The sequence below is a fragment of the Melospiza melodia genome, unplaced genomic scaffold (assembly GCF_035770615.1).
Source record: "Melospiza melodia melodia isolate bMelMel2 unplaced genomic scaffold, bMelMel2.pri scaffold_18, whole genome shotgun sequence".
In the NCBI taxonomy this organism is placed as follows: Eukaryota; Metazoa; Chordata; class Aves; order Passeriformes; family Passerellidae; genus Melospiza; species Melospiza melodia.
The window spans coordinates 18921776-18941584 of NW_026948525.1; the positions used below are offsets into that span (position 1 = coordinate 18921776).

General features: G+C 55.8%; 2 protein-coding genes across 5 annotated transcripts; one reads left to right on the top strand and one right to left on the bottom strand.

Moving 5' to 3' along the window:
- Positions 1–837: 837 nt before the first annotated feature.
- On the bottom strand, positions 838–9642 carry LOC134433310 (zinc finger protein 883-like). Of its 4 annotated transcripts, none has more exons than XM_063182165.1 (4): positions 9188–9642; positions 5011–5077; positions 3604–4853; positions 838–2133 (listed from the first exon to the last, which is right to left on the bottom strand). In XM_063182165.1, exons 1-4 carry the CDS (start codon positions 9364–9366, stop codon positions 1971–1973), a joined length of 1659 nt encoding a protein of 552 aa, XP_063038235.1. In that variant the 5' UTR covers positions 9367–9642; the 3' UTR covers positions 838–1970. The 4 variants fall into 4 exon arrangements, with proteins under 4 accessions (XP_063038235.1, XP_063038237.1, XP_063038238.1 ...); XM_063182167.1 differs by having other exon boundaries at positions 3604–4858; positions 9188–9222; XM_063182168.1 differs by lacking the exon at positions 9188–9642 and adding an exon at positions 7083–7215 and having other exon boundaries at positions 3604–4858.
- Positions 9643–12447: 2805 nt separating this feature from the next.
- On the top strand, positions 12448–15809 carry LOC134433315 (zinc finger protein 239-like). Its single transcript, XM_063182174.1, has 3 exons — positions 12448–12471; positions 14023–14088; positions 14243–15809. Exons 2-3 carry the CDS (start codon positions 14061–14063, stop codon positions 15247–15249), a joined length of 1035 nt encoding a protein of 344 aa, XP_063038244.1. The 5' UTR covers positions 12448–12471; positions 14023–14060; the 3' UTR covers positions 15250–15809.
- The last annotated feature ends 4000 nt before the right edge of the window (positions 15810–19809 follow it).

The window sequence follows — 19809 nt, forward strand, 5'->3', positions numbered from 1 at the left end:
ACCGGGATCAGTGCCAGGATCACACTGAGACTGGCACCGGGATCGGAAATGGGATTGGAAATGGGATTGGCACTGGAATCCCTACTGAACCTCTGCATTCCTTCCAGGGAGCTTTGGCTGCGTCCCTGGGCAGGATGGGGAGAGACCCCAGGGCAGGCTGGGACCCCCTTGGTTCACATTGATCCGATGCAGCCATCCCGGTCCATATGGTCCAGTTTGGATGATGCCAGTCTCTGCTCCTAATCCATATGGTCCCAGCCTGTGAAATCCTGGTCCATGTGATCCCAGTCTGTAAAATCCCAACCCCTACAATCCAAGTCCACATGACCCCCGTCTGTATAGTCCTTATCCATATGGTCCCAGTCTGTGCAGTCCCAGTCTGTGGGATCCCAGTCCACATGAACCCAGTCTGTATGGTCCTGCATGGCACACACCCCAAGGGTCTGGAATTCCAGTTCCCAGCCAGGAAAAGATGTTCCTGCCCTTGAAGGCAAAGCTGTTAAGAAGGGGCCGAAAGCTAAGTGGAGCAAGGTCCTACAGTGACATTTCACTGCCAGCCTTCAGAACTTCACCCATGGCTGTTGTAGCTCCTGCACTGGGAATTAAATCAGGGCAGAGTCTTTGGTGGCAGCTGCCCTGGCTCAAGAGAGGCACTGAGAGAGAAACAGAGCAGGCAAAGAGAGGCAGGAGAGAAAGGAGGACACAAACACAATCAGCTGAGGAGGTGGCACTCTGCAAACAGAACTGGAACTGACTGAAAATGAACGGGACAAAAATCAGTAACCCTGAAAGGTTTATTTACTATCAAATACATCCCACCCACCCAGTCCCACACAATCCCCATCCCCACCACTTCAAATTGAGATCCCACTTCTCCCAGTCTCCTCCAACCCCATCTCACTCTGGTGGTTGTAGAATGGAGTGAGTTTGGCATGGAATTGAGTGTTTTAGTGTGGGAACAAGTCATTATGAAGTCAGATTAAGCCTGTATGACTTAAATTCAGTTGTTTGGAATCGGATTCAGCTGTTTTGAGGTGACCCTCTTGGCTTTTGGAGTGCAAACAGATGGAGAACACTGTGCAAAATCTCCCCTCACAGACTGCACAAATCCTACAGAATATTGTCCCCAAACCATCAATTCCCCTTTAAAACCTCTGAAATTCTGGAACTTTAGCTATCTTTGATCAATTTACTTCATCTAACCCTGATTTGGCTGTTTTTAAGGGATGAAGATGAAGCAGAAGAAAATTAAGGTCAAACCAAAACGAGAAGCAGCCAGGTGTGTTGCCAACATGGATCACAGGGAATGTGAGTGACCAGGGCTGTGCCCAAAGTGCCTCCTCCAGTGGGGGATGGAGCTGGAGCAGCGCACCAAGCTCTTCCCACACTTGGGGCACTCACAGGGCTTCCCTCAGTGGTGCCTCCGTTGGTGTTTGTTCAAGTGAGAGCGCTGTGAGAAGCTCTTCCCACACTGGGGACACTCGTAGGGCCTCTCCCCAGTGTGGATGCGCCGGTGTCTGATGAGGGTGCAGTTGTCCCTGAATCCCTTCCCACAGTCGGGGCATTGGAAGGGCCTCTCCTCTGTGTGAATCCAATAGTGCTGGAGGAGATGGAGGCTGGTCTGAAACCTCTTTCTGCATCTATCACACTCGTAGGGCCTCTCCCCAGTGTGGATGCGCCGGTGCTTCATGAGGGCGGAGTTGTCCCTGACTCCCTTCCCGCACTCAGGGCATTGGAAGGGCCTCTCCTCTGTGTGAATCCAATAGTGCTGGAGGAGATTGGAGCTGGTCAGAAACCTCTTCCCACACTCCCCACAGTTGTACAGCCTCTCCCCAGTGTGGGTCCTCTGGTGCAGGATCAGCCGGCATGGATGGGCCTTCTCCCCATCATGGAACTGCTCATGGAGTACCAGCTCTGAGCTCTGGCTCCATCTCTGTCCGCCTTCCCGGCCTAGGCTGGCTCTTTCCCCCTCAGATCCCCGCCAGCTGCGTTTGTAGCCCCTCCTCGTGCGGCATCTCCAGGGCTTCTCCTCCCCGTTGGCTTCCTGTGCCGTGGAGCCGCTCAAAACGGCCTCTTCCACCAGGTTCTGCCGCGGGCATTTGTCCTCCCTGCTCTCCATGCTCAGCTCCTGCTCTGGGGGAGGAAGGACAAGGACAGGATGGGATTTGCCTCCGTGCCACAGGGAAGGGCAAGGAGATCTCCACAGGGCGTCCCGAACAGGACGGTACCGTCCCGCGGGGCCTTTTCCACTCAGCCTTGGATTTGTTCATTCTCCAGTCATCCCCCCAAAAACCCAACCCAGGGACCCCCAATGATATCTGGGCCGGCCTCCCTCTCCCTGATCACCTGCACGATGTTGGGGGGGGGGGATGATCCCACTGGTGGGGGCTGCGAATTCGAATTCAGGCCGGGCTCGAAACCGCTCTGCGCCTTCAGCTCAGCCTTGATCCGCCTTTGTCCCTCCTCTTCCTCCCGCTCCTCCTCTTCCATCCCCCCTCCAGCTCCTCTATGTTATCCCCACCTCCTTCAACTCTTCCATCCCGCCCCATCCATCCATTATCCTCCTCCTCCTCCTTAACCCCACCTCCTTCTCCTCCTTCCATCGCTGCTCTCTCTCCGCCTTCATCCCTCCTCTTCCATCCCTCCTGCCCCTCCTCCTCCCTCATAACCCACTGGAACCCTGAGGGGAAAGGGGGCAGAGAAAAGGCGGAACCGTGAGGGGAAAGGGGGCAGGGAAAGGGCGGAACCGTGAGGGGAAAGGGGGCAGGGAAAGGACGGAACTGTGAGGGGAAAGGGGGCAGTGAAAGGGCGCAACCATGAGGGGAAAGGGGGCAGGGAAAGGGCGGAACTGTGAGGGGAAAGGGGGCAGGGAAAAGGCGGAACTAAGAGGTGAAAGGCGGCAGGGAAAGAGCGGAACCGTGCGGGGAAAGGGGGCAGGCAAAGGGCAGGAACCGTGAGGGGAAAGGGGCAGAGAAAGGGCGGGAATCGTGAGGGGAAAGGGCCGGGCTCAGGCCAAGGGCGCCAACAGTGAGGAGACACTCTGGGAGGCGGCACTCTGCAAACAGAACTGCAACGGACTGAACATGAACAGGAGAGAAAGCAGAGAGAAAGCAGTAAGTCTGGGAGTTTTATTTGCTATAAATACATCCCAAACACCCAGTCCCTAGCACTTGAAATTGATATCCCAGCACTTGAAATTGAGATCCCACATCTCCCAGTCTCTTCCCAACCCCCTCTAAGCCATGTCAGTGGCTGTGAAATCAAGTGAATTTATAAAGAGGTAGAGTTTGTTTGAGGTGGGAAAAAACCGCTTTGATGTGGGCCTGAATCCTTTCCGGGTAAGATCCAGCAGTTTTCACTGGGATTTGAGTGGTTTTGAGGTGACAGATCCATCCCTCTTGGCTTTTGGACTGCAGAGAGGGAGAAGAGAAAAAAGATAAGGCCAAACAAAAAGGAGAAGCAGCCGAGTGTGTTGCCAACATGGATCACAGGGAATGTGAGTGACCAGGGCTGTGCCCAAAGTGCCTCCTCCAGTGGGGGATGGAGCTGGAGCAGTGCACAAAGCTCTTCCCGCACTCGGGGCACTCGCAGGGCTTCCCTTACCGGTGCCTCCGTTGGTGTTGCGTCAATTGAGAGCTGCTGGAGAAGCTCTTCCCACACTGGGGACACTCGTAGGGCTTCTCCCCAGTGTGGATGCGCTGATGGATGATGAGGTGGGAGTTCTGCATGAATCCCTTTCCACAGTCGGGGCAGCAGAAGGGCCTCTCCTCTGTGTGAATCCAATAGTGCAGGAATAGATGGGAGCTGCTCGTAAAGCCCTTCCCACACTCGGAACACTCGTAAGGCCTCTCCCCAGTGTGAATCATGTGGTGCCTGACCAGGGTGGAATGGTGGCTGAAGCTCTTCCCGCACTGGCCACACTTGTAGGGTCTCTCCCCAGTGTGGATGTTCCGGTGCTGGATCAGGCTGGAGCTGCGGCTGAAGCTCTTCCCACACTCAGAACACTCGTAGGGCCTCTCCCCATTGTGGATCATCTGGTGGCTGATCAGGTGGGAGCTCCTTCTGAAGCTCTTCCCACACTCCTCACACTCATGGGGTCTCTCCGTGGTGTGGATGCGTTGATGCTGGATCAGGGTGGAGTTGTCCCTGAATCCCTTCCCGCACTCAGGGCATTGGAAGGGCCTCTCATCCGTGTGAATCCGATAGTGCAGGAGGAGATAGGAGCTGGTCTTAAACCTCTTGCCACACTTGGAACACTCGTAGGGCCTCTCCCCAGTGTGGATCTTTAGGTGCACAATCAGGGCAGAATAGTGGCTGAACCTCCTTCCACACTCCGCACACTCGTACGGCCTCTCTCCAGTGTGGGTCCTCTGGTGCTCGATGAGGCTGGAGCTCCTGCTGAAGCTCTTCCCACATTGCCCACACTCGTAGGGCTTCTCCCTGGTGTGGATCACCTGGTGCCTGATCAGGTGAGAGCGCCGTCTGAAGCTCAGCCCACACTCTCCACACTCATAGGGCCGTTCACCAGTGTGGGTCTTCTGGTGCAGGATCAGGCTGGAGCTCCAGCTGAAGCTCTTCACACACTCCAAGCATGTGTGGGGCTTCTCCCCATCATGGAGCTGCTCATGGAGCACTAGCTCCGAGCTCTGGCTCCACCTCCGGCCACCTTCCCGGCCCAGGCTGGCTCTTTCCCGCTCAGATCGCCGCCAGCTGCGTTTGCAGCCCCTCCTCGTGCGGCATCTCCGGGCCTTTTCCTCCCTGTTGGCTTCCTGCGCCGTGGAGCCGCTCAAAACGGCCTCTTCCACCAGGTTCTGCCGCGGGCATTTGTCCTCCCTGCTCTCCATGCTCAGCTCCTGCTCTGGGGGGGAAGGACAAGGACAGGATGGGATTTGCCTCTGTGCCACAGGCAAGGGCATGGAGATCCCCCCAGGGCTGTGCTGCAGCCGGGGCCATACTGGGCTGGGAGATGGAGCAGCATAGAGGGAAAAGGGGCACTGACTTCCTCCTCACCTGCCTCAGTGTCCCGGGGCATCTTCCTCTTCCTTGCAGCCTTCCCTGGGGTTGGCAATGGGAAATCCTGGAGTAAGAGGGTAGGAGCGTAAGAGAGTAAGGTTCCTGTTACAATACAATAAATCTTCTTCTCTGTTGAATATTCTATTTCTCACTAACCAATCTAGGACAAGATATAAATCCTATAGCATTTACATACAGCCTATAAAAGTCATTACATCACCATACTGTGTTACATTTCAAACCATAAATTCTTCTCTTTGGACTCCTCCTGCTGAGCTAGTAGGGTCTGCTCTGACCCCTGGGTCTGTCTGCAGGTGGAGGGAATTGTTTCATCAAAAGGGGATTACCTTCAGTCAGGCCACACCACTGTTTTCCAATTGTTCACTAACTAAGGTATCTAAAAGCTTGCTTTCATCTCAATCTTGCTTAGACTTTCCACATTATCAAAATCTTTTGCCAGACAATCATATTTATAAGGCTTTCCTGTTTCATCTTCCCCAACACACGGTGAGTTTGAAGGTCCCTCTGCCCATGTCCATCTCTACAAGTCACAGGACACCTGGGCTTCAGAAAAACCTCCCAAACACCAAAATTCTGCCCTGAAAAAGCCTCCCAGGACTTCCCTGTCCCTAGTCCCTCCCCTTTGGTGTTCGGGGGTTCCCCCCTGTCCCAGTTGCTGGGGTGACACTTGTATTGGGGGTCCCATTTCTCCTTGGTGCCCACCCTGCCCAGGCTGCTGGCAGTCCCAGCAATGCCAAAAGCTCCCCCCTCTTGGCTCTCCCCATTTCGGGATGCTGGGGCTTTTTTGGGCTCCCGGGCTCCTTTCTCCCCTCATTCTCTGCTTTGGGCTGCAGCACCTTGTGAGAGTCAGTCCGAAATATCCTTCACTTTTGCCTCACATTTACCACGAAGAGAGACTACTGAAACATTTAAAAACTGCTGAACCAGTGGGGGAGGAAATCATGTTCTTGACTCCTACCTCCCTGTTTCCACTGGTGGTGTTTGCTTTACGTGACACTGAACTCACAGGGGCACCCTGCCCTTTTCTGAACAATGGTCCTGGAACTTCTCCCCACCTCCTGGCCTGGCTGGTTTGAGCTTTGGGGTTGTCCCTCTTCCAAGAGAAGACCCCTCTTGCCCATCCTCAACCATCATGACAGACAAGTAGAGATGTAGGCCTCTTCATCAAGGAACTGAGACAAGAAATCCCTGTGTGAGAAGGCCCCCTCACCTTCTTCCAGAGACTGACACTGAAACCCCCAACTCGGGGGAGGTGTGCGGGGGCAGGGGGGAGAGGAAAGCTGCCCAGAGCAAGCACAAGTTCGAGCACTGGGCCATGAAAACAATGGTTCTCACTTGCTGCCTGGCTCAACTTTGTGTACCCCTGAACAAATACTCTTCTTTCCCCCTGAAGACCTTTGTTTCACTTGTGAAATTCATTCCCTCTTCCCCCAAAGAAAAAATTGTATAAGTGGGGGTCCAGATGAACTGTGCCTCCAAGAGCTCCCCAGTCATGGCCTGGTGAATTTCGTCGGCTGGACCCCAAAGGATTAAGCAGCACCACAATTGGTAGCTATAACCCATCCCCCCCTTTTTCCTCCCTCTTTTCCATATATCCTTTTTTCCCCGGTTCCCCTCACCAATGCATTCCTGTTCTGGTTATTTCAATAAAATTGCATTTGTTAATTGTTGCTGCAAATCCCTTGTGCCTTTGTTGGTTCTTTGCATCTTGAGATGACCCTTACGAACCATCAGGTTCTCCGTTCACTAGGACGGATCGTGACACGGCTCCAAGGAGTCCCCCCTGCCCCTCTCCAGGCTCTCCAGGCTCCCGCCAATGGCGGCGCTCCCCCCTCTCTGGGCTCCCCACTTTGGGCTCCTGGGGGACACAGGACTCTGCTCCTCCAGGCTGCCTCTGCCGGCAGCCGCCACCGGCACCCCCCGATGTCCCCCCGAGGGGCCTTTTCCGCTCAGCCTTGGACTGCTTCATTCTCCAAACATCCCCCAAAATAACCCAACCGACCGACCCCCCCGGGATATCCGGGCCGGGATCCCCTTTCCCGGCTCACCTGCGCGATGTGGGGGGCGATGATCCCACGGGGGGGGGGGGGGGGGGGGGCTGTGAATTCAGGCAGGGCTCGAGTGCGGCTCCGTCAGCTCAGCCTTGATCCGCCTTTGTCCCTCCTCTTCCTCCCGCTCCTCCTCTGTCTTATCCCCACCTCCTTCTCCTCCTCCATCCCTCCTCCCTCTCCTCCTCCCCCCTAACCCCGCCTCCTTCCCTCCTCTTTCTCGTCCCGCTCGTCCTCTTCCATCTCCGCTGCTCCTCCTCATTCCTATCCCCACCTCCTTCTTCTCTTCCATCCCGCCCCTTCCATCCCTTCTCCTCCTCCTCCTCCCCCTTCATCCCTGCCCTTCCCTCCCTCCTCCTCCTCCCCCAGCAGCAGCCACACCCTCGGTGCCCCGTTCCCGCAGCCCTCGCAGCCCGTGGAAGGAGCGGGAATGGAGCCGGGACAGGTCGGGATGGGCAGCGCGGGGCTCTCGGCTGCTCCCAGCCGCTGCGGGTGGGGGGAACCCGGCCCGGGCCAAAGGAGAGGCAAACTGGGCAAACTGGGGGCTGCACATCCAAACTGGGCCTTGCTGGGGACCCTGCCTGGCCACTGCCAGTCCTTGGGGCTCCTCTCGGCGCATCCGCCAGGGGGGAACACACAAAGGGCTGGGGGATCCCAGCAGTGGCAGCACTGGGACTGGTTTCTACTGGGAGTGACTGGGACACTGAAGGTGACTGGAATCATACTGGGATTGACTGGGAGTGGCTGTGAGCAACTGGAATCATGCTGAAAGCAACTGGGGGGAAGTGGGAGTGACTGGGAGCATGCTGGGGCTGACTGGGATATACTGGGAGAGAGGTGCAGTCACAAGGATCATACTGGAGGCTCGTGGGGTTATGCTGGCATTGACAGGCAGGAACTGGGATCACACTGGGGGCCACTGGCATCAGACTGGGAGTGACTGGAGTTAGACCGCAAGTGACTGGGATGATACTGGGAGTGACTGGAATCATACTGGGAGTGACCGGGATCATACTGGGAGTAGCTACTATCGGACTGGGACTGTAGGGGGTGTGATTGGTCCCTGTCTGGGGGTGCTGGGACCTGCAAGGCGCATGCTGGGAGCCGACTGCGCAGCCACTGGGAGCAACTGGGAATGGCAGGATGCAGCTGCAACAGCGGCAGCTCCCCGGTGGCCCCGTGCCGGTGCCGCTCGTGGTGCCGGCTCTGGCTGTGCTGAGATCCTGCTGGAAGGGGATCCCAGCCAGGGACCCCACGGACACCAACTGGGGGAACCCCAGGCCGGACAGCGCCACGCAGGGAACGCAGGGAACGCAGGGAACGCAGGGACAGGAGAACTGGGGGGACACCGAGATTTGGGGACTGGGAGGGCACGGGGGAACCAAAGGGAGAACAAAAGGGAGAACAAAAGGGAGAGCAGGGAACGGGATTTGGGGGTTCCAGGACTGAGAAAAGGGGAGGCTGCAGTGGGCTTAGGGCTGGGCTAAGGGGGTTCCTGCATGTAAGAAAGGGAGCTCCAAGGGTCCCCGGTGTTCCCCACTCCCAGCAAAAGGTGGGAAAAGCCAGGATGGCTGGGAATAGGGGTCCCGGGTATCCTCGGTGTGGAGGAGGGGCTGGGGAATGGGAAAGGCAGGAATAGGGGTCCAGGGGGTCTCTGGGGGAAGGAAAAGGGGGCTCTGGGGGCTGGGAGAGGTGGGATGGCCGGGAAGGAGGTGCGGGGTGGATCCCATACATGGGAATGGGGGTTCGGGGGTTGTTCGTGCCGGATAAGGGGGTGCAGGGTGGATCTCCTGCCCGGGAATGGGGGTGCGGGGGGATCCCGGCGCCCAGGAATGGGGTTTCAGGGCCCCCCCCGGTGATCCGGGATGGGCGATCAGAGAGTCCCGGTGCCGGGGGTCCCCCTCACCTCTCGCCGCCCCCCGGGACCCCAGAAGCGCCCCCAGCCCCAGCGCTGGAGCCATCGCGCTGCTCCTCCTCACTCCCAGTGTGATCCCAGTACGGTCCCAGTAGAACTCGGTCACCCGGGAGCTGCTCCCAGGATGATCCCAGTAGAGCCCAGTCACTCCCACTGCTGCCATCCCCCCCACCCCTCGATCCGTTCCGACCTGTCCCGGCTCCATCCCCGCTCCTCCCGCCGGCTGCGAGGGCTCGGGGACCGGGGGAAGAAGAGGAGGAGGAGGAGGGAGAGAGGAAGAGGCGGAGCGGCAACAGGAAGCAGCGAGAGCAGAGCACGAACGGAATCGGGCGGCTCCGGCGCTGCCTGAACTCCGGACCCCGGGAGCATCGCCTCCCATCCCGCAGGTGCTCGGGGAGGTTCCCCCCTGTCCCAGCTGCTGGGGTCACACTTGGACTGGGGGTGCCCTGTCCACTCGTTGCCCGCCCTCCCCAGGCTGCTGGGAGACCCAGTTGGCTCCCAGCATGAGCCTGGTAGCTCCCAGTAACCCCCAGTCAGGGTCCAATCACACCCACTCTGATCCCAGTATGATTGTAGCCACTCCCAGTATGATCCCAGTCACTGCCAGTCTGATACCAGTGCCCCCAGTGTGATCCCAGTTGCCCCCTGTCAATGCCAGCATGACCCCAGGAGCCTCCAGTGTGATCCCAGTGACTCTCTGTCTCTCCCAGTATATCCCAGTCACCCCCCGCATGCTCCCAGTCACTCCCACTTTCTACCAGTTACTTTCAGCACAATTCCGGTTGCTCACAGCCACTCCAAGTCAATCCCAGCATGATTCCAGTCATTGTCAGTGTGATCCCAGTCTAACCCAGCATGGACCCTGCTGCTCTCACTGTGATTCAAGTTTGATCCCATTTGCCCCCAACAGAGTTCCAGTTGCTCCCAGTTCCTCCCATTATGATCCCAGTTAACCTGAGATTAGTCCCAGTCCCTCCCAACAGGGTCTCAGTCATGCCCAGTTGCCCCAAGTGTGGTCCGAGTTGTCCCCAGCAAGATCCCAGCTGTTCCCATTGTGGTTCCAGTCCCCCCCAGTATGGTTACAGGCATTCCCAGTACATCCCAATTACCCCAGTAAGGTTCTAGTTACCTCAGAATGATCCCAGTCTTTCCCAGTAACTCCCAGTTGCCCTAGATGTAGTCTCAATCTTCTCAGCATGGTTCCAGAAAATCCCAGTTTCTCCCAATATATGCCCATTTTCCTCCCAACATGGGCGCAGTAGCTCCCAGTAACCCCCAGTCAGGTTCCATTCATGCCCAGTATAATCCCAGTATGAGTGTAGCCACTCCAGTATGATTCCAGTCACCTGCAGTCTAATCCCAGTTGCTCCCAGTCACTCCCAGTCTGATGCCAGTGCCCCCAGTGTCATCCCAGTTGCTCCCAGCATGTTCCAAGTGTGCTTCCATCACTCCCCTATGGTCACAGACACTCCCAGTATGGTCCCAGTTGAAACCAGTTGCCTCTGCTATAATCCCAGTCACTTCCCAGATGATCCCAGTCCCTCCCAGCATGGTCCCACTCACTCTGAGTCGCCCCCAATGTGGTCCCAGTTCTCCCCAGCATGGTCCCAGTTGTTCCCAGTGTGATTCCAGTCATCCCAGTATGGTTCTAGACACTCCAGTATATCCCAGTTGCCCCCTGCATGTCTGTAGTCATTTCCAGGCACTGCCAGTGGCCCCAGTAAGGTGTCAGTTCTCTCAGTATGATCCCCCAGTCATGCCCAGAATATCCCAGTTCCTCCAGCATGCATCCAATCCTTCCCAGTTCCTCCAGTTTGCTTGCAGCATCATCCCAGTTTCTCTCAGTTGCTGCCAGTAGCCCAAACTGTGATCCCAGTCACTCACTTTCAACCCCAATATCATCCCAGTAAGCTCCAGTTTGATCCTAGTCACATGCCAGCCCTCCCAGTGTGGTCCCAGTATAATCCCAGTTGCTTCCAATGTCTCCCAGTATGGTCCCAGCTGCCTCCAGCATGGTTCCAGTTGCTTCCTAGATCAGCCCAGTCAGTCCCAATATGATGCCATTTGCTGCCAGCGTGCTCCCAGTTGCTCCCAGTCAGGCCCAGTATGGGGGATGATGTGCAGGGTGTGTTCCCAGTTGCTCTCAGAACTCCCAGTATTAGTCCAGTCCCTCCCAGTATGTTCCAAAGATGAGCCCAGTGTGCTCCAGTCCCTGCCAGTATGAACCAGTTGTGCTCCACATGGTTCCAGTTGCTCTCTTTCACCCTCGCTTTCCTTCCAGTCCCTCCCAGTATATCCCAGTTTACCCCATTCCCTCCAGCATCTTTCCAGTTCCTTCCAGTATGAGCCCCTTTGCTCCCAAGCACTTCCAGTCAGCCTCAGTGTAGGGGCACTCACTGCCAGTATGATCCCAGTCACCTCCAGCATGATCCCAGTTCATCCCAGTATAAGTCCAGCAGTTTACAATCACTTCCAGTGTGCACCCAGTCACTCCCAGTTCCTGCCAGTTGCTCCTAGCATCTTTCCAGTTGCTCACAGGTGCTCCCAGTCATCCTCAGTATAATCCCAGTCACTCCTAGTATATCCCATTTGCCCCTAACATAGTCTAAATTGTTCCTCGCGGGCTCCTGCTCACTCCCAGTATGATCCGAGTATAATATCAACACAAACCCAGTACAGTCCCAGCATGATCGCAGTGTGATGTCAGTACAAAGCCAGTACAGTCCCAGTCACTCCCAGTACGATCCCGGTGCAGCCCAGTCCCTGGCAGTGCTGCCACTGCTGGGATCCCCCAGCCCTGTGTGCGTTCCCCCCTGGCGGATGTGCCGAGAGGAGCCCCAAGGGCTGGCAGTGGCCAGGCAGGGTCCCCAGCAAGGCCCAGTTTGGATGTGCAGCCCCCAGTTTGCCCAGTTTGCCTCTCCTTTGGCCCGGGCCGGGTTCCCCCCACCCGCAGCGGCTGGGAGCAGCCGAGAGCCCCGCGCTGCCCATCCCGACCTGTCCCGGCTCCATCCCCGCTCCTTCCACGGGCTGCGAGGGCTGCTGGAACGGGGCACCGAGGGTGTGGCTGCTGCTGGGGGAGGAGGAGGAGGAGGAGGAGGAGGGAGGGAAGGGCAGAGATGAAGGGGGAGGAGGAGCAGGGGTTAGGGGGGAGGAGGAGGAGGAGGGGGAATGGAAGGGGCGGGATGGAAGAGATGAAGGAGGTGGGGATAGGAATGAGGAGGAGGAGCAGCGGAGATGGAAGAGGACGAGCGGGACGAGAAAGAGGAGGGAAGGAGGCGGGGTGAGGGGGAAGAAGGAGACGAAGGAGGGATGGAGGAGGAGAAGGAGGTGGGGATAAGACAGAGGAGGAGCGGGAGGAAGAGGAGGGACAAAGGCGGATCAAGGCTGAGCAGACGGAGCCGCGCTCGAGCCCTGCCTGAATTCGCAGCCCCTCCCCCCCCCCCCCGTGGGATCATCGCCCCCCACATCGCGCAGGTGAGCCGGGAAAGGGGATCCCGGCCCGGATATCCCGGGGGGGTCAGTCGGTTGGGTTATTTTGGGGGATGTTTGGAGAATGAAGCAGTCCAAGGCTGAGCGGAAAAGGCCCCTCGGGGGGACATCGGGGGGTGCCGGTGGCGGCTGCCGGCAGAGGCAGCCTGGAGGAGCAGAGTCCTGTGTCCCCCAGGAGCCCAAAGTGGGGAGCCCAGAGAGGGGGGAGCGCCGCCATTGGCGGGAGCCTCAAGAGCCTGGAGAGGGGCAGGGGGGACTCTTTGGAGTCGCTGCAGCCCCGAGCAGAGAATGAGGGGAGAAGGGAGCCCAGGGGCCAGGCACCCCCGTGTAAGGGACGGTCCCAAGTTTCCCTCATTTACCTCTCGACCCTCGCAAGGACAGAGACCCAGACCCTGAAATCCCTGATTGCAGTTCTGGCCTGGCTGCGGTGGATGCCTGCCAAGTGATTGATTGCAGCTGTGCTTGCTGTGCCCAGGCTGCACTGCTTGGGGCAGGACCTGGCAATGAGCGGCTTGCTCTGTGCGCTTTCAGCTGATTCACAATTCCCGCTCACCACAACAGCCCATCAATTTCCCTCCTCTCGGCCAGATATCACTGGCTTTAACTTTGTTGATCCCCCGCGGAAGATCCTCATCTGCCTCACGAGTGCTGACAAGGACGGGGATTGAAGCCCCCTCCCAATGACTGAGACCGTTAAAATTCTATCCCGGGGGCGCTGGGCTGACTGGAGCGGGATGTCTGCTAAGTGCTACCTGCAGGTGTGTTCACTGGACCAAGACTGGTTTCCCATGGCAACCAGTCCTGAAACAATGGGCCCCGCTCACTGCTGGGGCTGGTTTGTCCTGTTTGGAACTGGACTCTCTGGACTTGTTCCTAACTTTTTCTCCCCTGTCCTGTACCTGTTCCCTTGACTATAAAAGACCCCTGAGTTAACCAAAGACTTTGAGATTCTTCCCAACATGACCAGACAGATCTATTGGCCAGACCATGAGGATTTTGTCTCTCCATTGGTAACTATTCCTCCCATTCTTTCTCTCTCTCTCTCTCTCTCCTTTACTTCCTTTCTAATACTTTTATCACATTTGCTGTGGGCACTCAATAAAAGGTGCATTTGTTCTGGATGATACTGAAAGTCTCCCTGCTCTGTATCTTTTGCACTCTGAGATGGGTAAAAGGAACCATCACAAGCCCCGCTTGTACCAGTGGATCGTGACAGCCTGGCATCCCGAAATGGGGAAAACGAAGAGGGGGGAGCTTTTGGCACTGCTGGGACTGCCAGCAGCCTGGGCTGGGTGGGCACCAAAGGGAAGGCGGACACCTAATACAAGCGTGACCCCAGTAGCTGGGACAGGGGGGAACCCCCTAACAACAAAGGGGAGGGACCAGGGATGGCGAACTCCTGGGAGGCTTTTTCAGGGCTGAATCTTGGTGTTTGGGAGGTTTTTCTGGTGCCCAGGTGGCTAGAATTGTAGAGATGGACTTGGGCAGAGGAATCTTCAAACTCAACATGCTCATCCCTTGTTTTCCCCAAACCAGGATTTCCCATTGCCGACCCCAAGGAAGCTTTGAGGAAGATGAAGATGCCCCAGGACACTGAGGCAGGTGAGGAAGAAGCCAGTGCCCCTTTCCCCTCTGTGCTGCTCCATCTCCCAGCCCAGCACAGCCCCGGCTGCAGCACAGCCCTGGGGGGATCTCCTTGCCCTTTGCCTATGGCATAGAGGCAAATCCCATCCTGTCCTTGTCCTTCCTCCCCCAGAGCAGGAGCTGAACATGGAGAGCAGGGAGGACAAATGCCCGCGGCAGAACCTGGTGGAAGAGGCTGTTTTGAGCGGCTCCATGGCGCAGGAAGCCAACAGGGAGGAAAAGCCCCGGAGATGCCGCACGAGGAGGGGCTGCAAACACAGTTGGCGGGGATCTGAGGGGGAAAGAGCCAGCCTGGGCCGGGAAGGCAGCCGGAGATGGAGCCAGAGCTCGGATCTGGTGCTCCATGAGCAGCTCCATGATGGGGAGAAGCCCCACACGTGCTTGGAGTGTGGGAAGGGCTTCAGGTGGAACTCTGAGCTGAACAGGCACCAGAGGACCCACACTGGGGAGAGGCCCTACGAGTGTGGGGAATGTGGGAAGAGTTTCAGCCGGAGCTCCCACCTGATCATGCACCAGAGGATCCACAGGGGGGAGAGACCCTACAAATGCGAGGAGTGTGGGAAGAGTTTCAGCCATAACTCCAGCCTAATCAACCACCTCGTGATCCACACTGGGGAACGGCACTATGAGTGTGGGGTGTGTGGAAAGAGCTTCAGCCTGAGGTGCAACCTGATCAAGCACCAGATGATCCACACAGGGGAGAGGCACTACGAGTGTTCTGAGTGTGGGAAGCGGTTTCAGACCAGCTCTAATCTTCTCCGGCACTATCAGACTCACACAGAGGATAGGCCCTTCCAATGCCCCAAGTGTGGGAAGGGATTCCAGCACAACTCCCACCTCATCAGACACCAGCACATCCACACTGGGGAGAGGCCCTACGAGTGTGATAAATGCAGGAAGAGGTTTCAGACCAGCTCCAGTCTCTTCCTGCACTATCGGATTCACTCAGAGGAGAGGCCCTTCCAATGCCCCGACTGCAGGAAGGGATTCAAGCACAACTCCACCCTCGTCACCCACCGGCGCATCCACACTGGGGAGAGGCCCTACGAGTGTCCCCAGTGTGGGAAGAGCTTCTCACAGAGCTCTAACTTGACCCAACATCAACAGAGGCACCACTGAGGGAAGCCCTGCAAGTGCCCCCAGTGTGGGAAGAACTTCGTGTGCTGCTCCAGCTCCATCCCCCACTGGAGGAGGCACTTTGGGCACAGCCCTGGTCACTCACCTTCCCTGTGATCCATGTTGGGAACACACCGGGCTGCTTCTACTTTTGGTTTGGCTTAAATTTTCTTCTGCTTCATCTTCATCTCTTCAAAACCACCAAAACAGGGTTAAATGAAATAAATTGATCAAAGATGTCTAAAGTCCCAAAAATTCAGAGTTTTTTAAAGGGGAATTGATGGTTTGGGGACAATATTCTGGAGGATTTGTGGGTTCTGGGGGGATTTTGCACAGTATTCTCCATCTGTTTGCACTCCAAAAGCCAAGAGTGTCACCTCAAAACAACTGAATCCCACTGAAAAGAACTGAATTTTAATTCATACAGTCCCAATCCCACTTCAAAATGCCATGTTGGCACCTCAAAAAAACTCAATCCCACAGCAGACTCACTTGATTTCACAGCTGCCAGGGTGAGATGGGGTTGGAAGGAGATTGGGAGAAGTGGGATCCCAATTTGAAGTGGTGGGGATGGGGATTGTGTGGGACTGGGTGGGTGGGATGTATCTGATAGGAAATAAACCTTTCAGGGTTACTGATTTCTGTCCCGTTCATTTTCAGTCGCTTGCAGTTCTGTTTGCAGTGCCACCTTCTCAGCTGATTGTGTTTGTGTCCCCTGTTCTCTCCTGCCTCTCTTTGCCTGCTCTGTTTCTCTCTCAGTGCCTCTCTTGAGCCAGGGCAGCTGCCACCAAAGACCCTGCCCTGATTTAGTTCCCAGTGCAGGAGCTACAACAGCCATGGGTGAAGTTCTGAAGGCTGGCAGTGAAATGTCACTGTAGGACCTTGCTCCACTTGGCTTTCAGCCCCTACTTAAGAGCTTTGCCTTCAAGGGCAGGAACATTTTTCCTGGCTGTGAACTGGAATTCCAGACCCTTGGGGTGTGTGCCGTGCAGGACCATACAGACTGGGATCATACAGACTGGGATCCCACAGACTGGGACCATATGGATCAGGACCATACAAACTGAGATCATGTGGACTGGGATCCCACAGACTGGGTCTGCATGGACTGGGACCATGTGGATCAGGACCATACAGACTGGGATCATACAAATTGGGATCATATGGACTAGGATGGCTGCGATGGGCAATGCAAATCGAGGCGGTCCCAGCCTGCCCAGGGCTTCCTGCCAGTCACTCCCAGTCCCACCTGAGGGCACAGTCAAAGCCCTGGATGTCCTGGAGTGATCCAGGTACAGGTCCTTGTGCCAGTCTTGGAGCAATCCTGGAGTGATCATGTTCCTGGTGCTGACCTTGGTCTCAGTCTCAGTCCCAGAGCACCCCCAGTTCCGGTCTCAGTACACCCACTCAATGCCATGTTCCGCAGCCTAGGTGTTGATAAGGCCATTCTTGAAATGGGTCCTGTTGTCTGACACAGGTCTCTCAGGGTTGCCATGTCTCAAAAGGACTTGCTTTTCAAGGCCCAGGATGGTGTTCCAGGCAGTGCTGTGATGCACTGGGTAGGTCTCCATCCATCCACCATGATCAGCACATAGCGCTTGCCCTGGCGTGTGTGGGGCAGCGTGATGGAGTCAATCTGCCAGGCCTCCCCATACTTGTACTTGGACCACCACCCACCGTACCACAGGGGCTTCACTTGCTTGGCCTGCTTGATGGCAGCACATGTCTCACAGTCATGGATAACCTGAGCAATACTGTCCATGGTTAGATCCACCCCTCGGTCTTGTGCCCACTTATGGGTGGCATCTCTGCCCTGATGGCCTGAGGCATTATGGGCCCATCAAGCTAGGAATAACTCTCCCTTGTGTTCCCAATCTAGGTCTGTCTTTGACACCCTTATCTTTGCAGCCTGATCTACCTGCTCGTTGTTTCGGTGTTCCTCATTAGCTCTACTCTTGGGGACATGGGCACCTTCACAGGCAGTTTCCCTACCCTGGTAACAATGTCTTTCCACTCATCAGCAGCCCAGACTGGGTTTCCTCTATGCTGCCAGTTGGCCTCTTTCCACTTCTCTAGCCATCCCCATAGAGCACTGGCTACCATCCAAGAATCAGTGTAGAGGTAGAGCTTTGGCCATTTCTCTCAGCAATGTCCAGGGCCAGCTGAACAGCTTTGAGTTCCACAAGTTGGCTTGATCCACCTTCTCCTTCAGTGGCCTCTGCCACCTGTCATGTGGGGCTCCATACGCTGCTTTCCACTTCTTCTTCATTCCCACAACGCGGCAAGAACCATCAGTAAAGAGAGTGTATCGTGTATCTTCTGCTGGCAGTTGGTTGTATGGTGGAGCTTCTTCAGCCCGTGTCACTTCTTGTTCCCCTTCATCAGCAAGACCAAAGTTTTCACCTTCTGGCCAGTTTGCAATTATTTCCAGAATCCCAGGCCCATTCAGGTTTCCAACACGGGCGTGCTGGGTGATAACAGCAATCCACTTGCTCCATGTAGCACTGGTGCGTAGAGTGAGCTTTTGCTTTGAACATCCACCCCAGCACCAGTAGTTGGGGTGCCAGGAGGAGTTGTGCTTCAGTGCCTATTACCTCTGAGGCAGCCTGGACTCCTTCATAGGCAGCCAAGATTTCCTTCTCTGTTGGAGTATAGTTGCCTTCGGACCCTCTGTATCTTTGACTCCAAAATCTCAGTGGTCAGCCTCGAGTCTCCCCACGTACCTTCTGCCAAAGGCTCCAGGACAAGCCATGGTTCCCGGCTTGAGAGTAGAGCACCTTCTTTATCTCTGGTATTGTCCTGACTGGGCCAAGGGCTACTGCATGAGCAATCTCCTGCTTGATCTGGGCAAAGGCCTGTTGCTGCTCAGGGCCCCACTGGAAAGTGTTCTTCTTGCGGGTTACCAGGTAAAGAGGGCTCACGATCTGACTGTACTCAGGAATGTGCATTCTCCAAAAGCCTATGGCACCTAGAAAGGCTTGTGTCTCATTGGCGGGTGGAGACGTTGCTGTGATCTTCTTAAAGACATCTGTAGGAATCTGACGCCGTCCATCTTGCCACTTCACTCCTAGGAACTGAATCTCATGAGCTGGTCCCTTTACTTTGCTCTTTTTAGTGGCGAAACCTGCTCCCAGGAGGATTTGGATGATTTTCTTTCCTTTCTCAAACACTTCCACAGCTGTGTTCCCCCACACAATCATGTCATCAATATATTGCAGATGTTCTGCAACCTTACCCTTTTCCAGTGCAGCCTGGACCAGTCCATGGCAGATGGTGGGACTGTGCTTCCACCCCCGGGGCAGTCGGTTCCAGGTATACTGCACTCCCCTCCAGGTGAAAGCAAACTGAGGCCTGCATTCTGCTGCCAGAGGAATGGAGAAAAATGTATTGGCAATGTCTATAGCAGCAAAGCACTTCGCTGCCTTGGACTCCGGCTTGTACTGGAGCTCTAATATGTCTGGCACAGAAGCACTCAGTGGTGGGGTCACTTCATTCAATGCACGACAGTCCACAGTCAATCTCCATTCTCCCTCAGATTTTCACACAGGCCAGATGGGGCTGTTGAAGGGTGAGTGTGTCTGGCTGACCACCCCTTGGCCCTCCAGCTCTCGGATCATCTTATGGACGGGGATCACAGCATCTCGAGTGGTTCTATACTGTCGTTGATGTGCTGTGGAAGTGGCAATTGGCACCTGTTGCTCTTCTCCCGTCAGGCATCCTACTGCAGATGGATTCTCAGACAGCCCAGGCAAGGTGTTAAATTGATGGATGCCCTCTGTCTCTACAGCTGCTATCCCAAATGGCCACCTGAGTCCTTTTGGGTCTTTGAAATACCCACTTCAAAGGTAGTCTATGCCCAAAATACATGAAGCCTCTGGGCCAGTCACGATAGGATGTTTCTGCCACTCATTTCCAGTCAGGCTCACCTCAGCTTCCACCAAAGTGAAATCCTGGGATCCCCCTGTCACACCAGCAATAGAAACAGACTCTGTCCCCACATATCTCTATGGAATTAATGTACATTGAGCACCAGTATCAACCAAAGCTTTGTATTCTTGTGGTTCCGATGTGCCAGGCCAACGAATCCACACAGCCCAGAAAACACGGTTTTCCCTAGCCCCTACCTGGCTAGAGGCAGGGCCTCTCTAAGCCTGGTTATCCTTCTTGTGGTAGCGAGGGAAGAGGCGCTGCGGAAGAAACTCGCGATGTCACTGAAAGCCAGGACCCTCTGTTTCCCATAGATAAGACCCTCTGTTACTCATAGATAAGAAACTAACATAGGAATGTGGCCCCACTAACAATAGGAATGTTGCTCCACTGAAGTCAGCAACTTTCCACTCCTTACCCAGTACTTTTCCATTCCCTACTAACCGTAGATAAGAAGGACAAACCCCTTTTTGACGTAGAGACCCCTAAGACTATAAGACCCCATGAGAAGAAGTAATAAACGCCTTTTGACCGTCCACCACATTGGTGTCTGCGTATGTCATTGGCCCGAACGGCCCTGGAGAGTGGGCCGTCGAGCTGTTCCTCAGAACCAGGTCGCCTGCCTTGATCCAGAAG

Bases quoted from the DNA above. Each gene is read 5' to 3' on its own strand.
- LOC134433310 (XM_063182165.1), bottom strand. From the start codon at position 9,366: ATGCTCCCGGGGTCCGGAGTTCAGGCAGCGCCGGAGCCGCCCGATTCC. The intron at 4,854-5,010 runs GTGAGGAGGAAG...CCCCCAGAGCAG, and splicing joins GCCCCGGGACACTGAGGCAG to GAGCTGAGCATGGAGAGCAG. The intron at 2,134-3,603 runs GTAAGGGAAGCC...TTCCTCCCCCAG, and splicing joins CAACACCAACGGAGGCACCG to AGCAGGAGCTGAGCATGGAG.
- LOC134433315 (XM_063182174.1), top strand. From the start codon at position 14,061: ATGAAGATGCCCCAGGACACTGAGGCAG. The intron at 14,089-14,242 runs GTGAGGAAGAAG...TTCCTCCCCCAG, and splicing joins GCCCCAGGACACTGAGGCAG to AGCAGGAGCTGAACATGGAG.